This window comes from Sturnus vulgaris, unplaced genomic scaffold (genome assembly GCF_052056855.1).
Source record: "Sturnus vulgaris isolate bStuVul1 unplaced genomic scaffold, bStuVul1.hap1 Scaffold_84, whole genome shotgun sequence".
Classification (NCBI taxonomy): Eukaryota; Metazoa; Chordata; class Aves; order Passeriformes; family Sturnidae; genus Sturnus; species Sturnus vulgaris.
This window is the reverse complement of record NW_028276728.1, coordinates 1,895,204-1,899,309: the sequence shown is the minus strand read 5'-3', so window position 1 is coordinate 1,899,309 and position 4,106 is coordinate 1,895,204. Positions and strand designations below refer to the sequence as shown.

The following is a 4,106-nucleotide window of genomic DNA, read 5'->3' as shown; positions in this document are numbered from 1 at the left end:
CTGCAGGGGCTGAAGCTGGGGCTGCAGTCAGGGCTGCCCAGGGCTGTCCTGCAGAGCAGCTCCTGCAGCCCTCAGGGCTCTTGGCCAGCCCAGCCCATGTGCCACGTGCCAGGGGCATCTCTCAGCCTGCCTGGCAGCTCCCCATGGACTGTGGGGAGAAGTTGGAGGTGCAAGGAGCCACCCCCATCAGGGCAGATTCCTCCTGCTGTGGAGATGGTGCTGCATGGCCAGGGCTGCTCTCAGCTTTCTCCTCAAGGCAAGGCAAAGGGGCTGTCAGGTGTGTCTGTGTCACTGACACTCCTGCACTGTCCCCCTGGCCATCAGCACATCTGCCTCCCATCTCCCTCACAAAGTGCCTCCTCACCCTCCTGTGCCTACAGACAGCAGCAGCAGCACCTTGGCTTGCAGCATCTCAGTTTGTGTGAGCTGCCCTTAAGGCCCTGCTGGCAGGGAGATGGCCCTGGGCAGTGCCCTGTGCTGGGAGGGGTGTGCAGGGCAGAGCTGAGCCCCCAGGGCTGGGCTGGGATCTGGGAGCAATGGCAGGGACAAGGCTTGGATAGAGAGAAAGAGCTCCCAGTAGGCACAGCTGCAGGCAGCAGAGAGCCAGAGCAAACATTTTTATCCCTTCCTGTCCATCTGCACAGGGAAAGAGAGAAGGGTTTGAAGAAAACCATTTTTAAACATGAGTTGTCAAAAAGTCCACTTTATTTTCAAATATGTTTTAACTGAGATCACCCTGAAATAGTGGCAGGTGTAATGAGTAAACGGCACCTGTGTGTGACTAGCAGGTCTGAATGCAGTGGGGCACAGGGAGCCCTGTTTTCTCTCTGGTCTTCCCAGTGTTCAGTCTGAGAGCAATGCTGAAGATGAGGCAGTAACTCAGTATCAAAAATCTGAACACAAAAAAAAAAAAAGAAAAAGGCAAGAGGAATTTCCCCAAAGAGTATTTTCAGTGAATATGTAAGAAAATAGCATAGGATTCACCAATGGAAACCTGCCCCAGCTTGTCAATGTTTTCTTTCAACAGTCCCCCATGCCCAGAGTGAAGAAATGTCCAACAGCAGCTCCATCAGCCACTTCCTCCTGCTGCCATTGGCAGACACGCGGCAGCTGCAGCTCCTGCACTTCTGCCTCTTCCTGGCCATCTCCCTGGCTGCCCTCCTGGCCAACGGCCTCATCATCAGCGCCGTAGCCTGCGGCCACCACCTGCACACCCCCATGTTCTTCTTCCTGCTCAACCTGGCCTTCACTGACCTGGGCTCCATCTGCACCACTGTCCCCAAAGCCATGCACAATTCCCTCTGGGACACCAGACACATCTCCTATGAAGGATGTGCTGCTCAGGTATTTCTGTTTATGTTCTTCATTGGAACTGAGTTTTCTCTCCTGACCATCATGAGCTACGACCGCTACGTGTCCATCTGCAAACCCCTGCACTACGGGACCCTCCTGGGCAGCAGAGCTTGTGCCCACATGGCAGCAGCTGCCTGGTCCAGTGGCTTTCTCAATGCTCTGCTGCACACAGCCAATACATTTTCCCTGCCCCTGTGCCATGGAAATGCCCTGGGCCAGTTCTTCTGTGAAATCCCACACATCCTCAAGCTTTCCTGCTCCAAATCCTATCTCAGGAAATTCGGGGCTTCTGCTTTCACCACCTCCTTAGCATTTGGCTGTTTTGTGTTCATTGTTTTCTCCTATGTGCAGATCTTCAGGGCTGTGCTGAGGATCCCCTCTGAGCAGGGACGGCACAAAGCCTTTTCCACCTGCCTCCCTCACCTGGCTGTGGTCTCCTTGTTCCTCAGCACTGGCACATTTACCTACCTGAAGCCCCCCTTCATCTCCTCCCCATCCCTGGATCTGGCCCTGTCAGTTCTGTACTCGGTGGTGTCTCCAGCCCTGAATCCTCTCATCTACAGCCTGAGGAACCAGGAGCTCAAGGATGGCCTGAGGAAAATTTTAATGAATGCTGCTCAGAAGCAATAAACTCTCATCCTGCGGCATAGCTGTGGTTTTGTTACATGTATTCTCACTCTATGTCCTGTATTTTTTGGTGCTCAAACAGGTGTTACACTACTGACAGTTTGTTTGTACTGAAGTCTTTGACATTACAATGTTTAATTCTGTGTTTGCCCTTCCAGCAAACCCAGAGACTGTATAAGCCAGGAGCTATACTACCCATGTGCCTACACCAAATAAAGAGCTCTGTATTGCCATGCTCCCCTGACACCTTTCCTCTCTGACTTCTCTGGAGCTGCAGCGTCGGTGCCTCTGGGCAGAGCTGGGGTGAAAAGGGAACCCCAGTGCTCCTCACTGCCTGGCAGCCCCAGGGCTTCTGCTCCAGAGCCTCCCCATCCTTCTCTTCCACCCTCCCCTTCAGAGCCCCTGGGCTGGTTTAAGGCCTCAGGGCTCTCTCAGCTCAGTCCCAGTCCTGCTGTGTGACTGTCCAGGGACAGTCCTGTTCAGCTCTCCCATCCTTGTGTCCCCAGGAACACTTGCCCACCCCCAGCCCATTGTCTGGGGGATTGATGAGTTGCCTCATGATGCGGCCAGCTCTGCTCAGGAGCAGCCAAAGCCTTGGGCTGGGACCAAACCTACTCCAGCCACAAGAGCCAAGCATAGCAGGACAGGGTCTGCTCTGGGCAAAGGGAACTCCATCCCAGCCACATCCAGGGCAAGGGGGCTCAGGGGGCTTTTCCCACCTCTCTTATTCCACCATTCAGTTAATCTTTTCCTTGGAGAGCACTTTGAAGACAGAATTGACAGACAGGCAGAAGCAGAGCTATAAAATGCACCAGTACAAACACAGCAGCTCCTGTGAGGAATGAACCCTCCCAGGGCAGTGCTGTGGCAGGAGAAGCAGCCAGGAGGAGGAGGGGGATGAGCTCAGTGCATGTGTGTGTGTGTCCCAAGACATAGAGGGTGAGGGTGGGCAGAGGTCAGGGCAGGGCTGGCAATGGCAGGGCAGGGCAGAGGCAGGGGCAGCGAGATGGGAGTGTGCAGCCTGCAGGGACACAGGAGCAGCTGTGGGACAGCACAGGACAAGCTGTGCTGGACATGGCCAAGGGCTCTGGCAGGGCTGGCAGTGCCCAGGAGAAGCAAAGTCTTGGTGTCCTTGGGCACAGCAGGGTCTGTGCCACCAAGGGCTGGGAGGTGACACCTTGTCCTGAGCCACTGGGGCCTCCTGGCACAGCCCCAGCAAGGCTGGCCACTGTCATCCCTTGTCCTGCCCTCAGCATCCCCCCACATCCCAGTGGACTCAGGGATCAGCTGGGACCAGTCCCTGGGGAGCCTTGGTCAGGAATGGCCCTGGGGGGCTCCTTCATGCTCCCAGGGACTGCAGGTTTTTCCAAGGACTTTGGGTTTTGCTTTTGCCTTGCATTCTCTGGGAGCTTTGTGCAATCATGGCCTCCGATTTTCTCCTCCATGGAGTCCAGGAGGAGCCTGTGCTGGTGATGGATCTCAGTGGGACTGACACTGAAACTGCATGAAAAACAGGAACTCCCCAACAACATCTCCTCAGTGTTAGAGAATTTAGGCATTACTTTCTTCTGGCCACCATGTTATTGTGTCCAGCATGTCCAATAGAAATCATTCCACCCACACATGCCTGGGTTGTATGGTGAAAATCATTCCATCACACATGGTTCTTTACGAGGCTTTTCACATATTTATACAGACAAAATCCAAAGAAATTCACATTCATTTGTCTTAAATTATACACTTCTTAGTATTTGATCTCCTATTGGTTATTGATCCTTTTGCCTTTGATGTCAGTTAGGTCCTCATTCTTTGATTCTCTTACCAATCTTTTCCCAGACCAGGTGTCTCCAACCACACTGGTGGTGATGTACATTGATGTTCATTTACCTCCTGTGTATCTTGTGGCTACTCCCAGTCTGTAGATTTTAAACCCATCAGGCTTCACCCAACCTTGGTGAACAGAGTCTTTTGAAGAGAAACTTCAATTCCCCTCCCCCTGGGCAAAGGTGAATAAACCCCTGACTGAATCTACATTTAAAAAATTGAAAGTTTTATCATTTGCAACAATTCTATATGGTCTCTTTAGCTCCAAGAGGCCACGCAGTGTCACATAAATCCCTGCTTCC

General features: G+C 53.0%; 1 protein-coding gene across 1 annotated transcript; it reads left to right on the top strand.

Moving 5' to 3' along the window:
• The first annotated feature begins 1,218 nt into the window (after window positions 1-1,218).
• LOC148217461 (olfactory receptor 14J1-like) lies at window positions 1,219-1,983 on the top strand. Its single transcript, XM_088158644.1, has one exon. The coding sequence runs from the start codon at window positions 1,219-1,221 to the stop codon at window positions 1,981-1,983; it is 765 nt and encodes a 254-aa protein (XP_088014770.1).
• The last annotated feature ends 2,123 nt before the right edge of the window (window positions 1,984-4,106 follow it).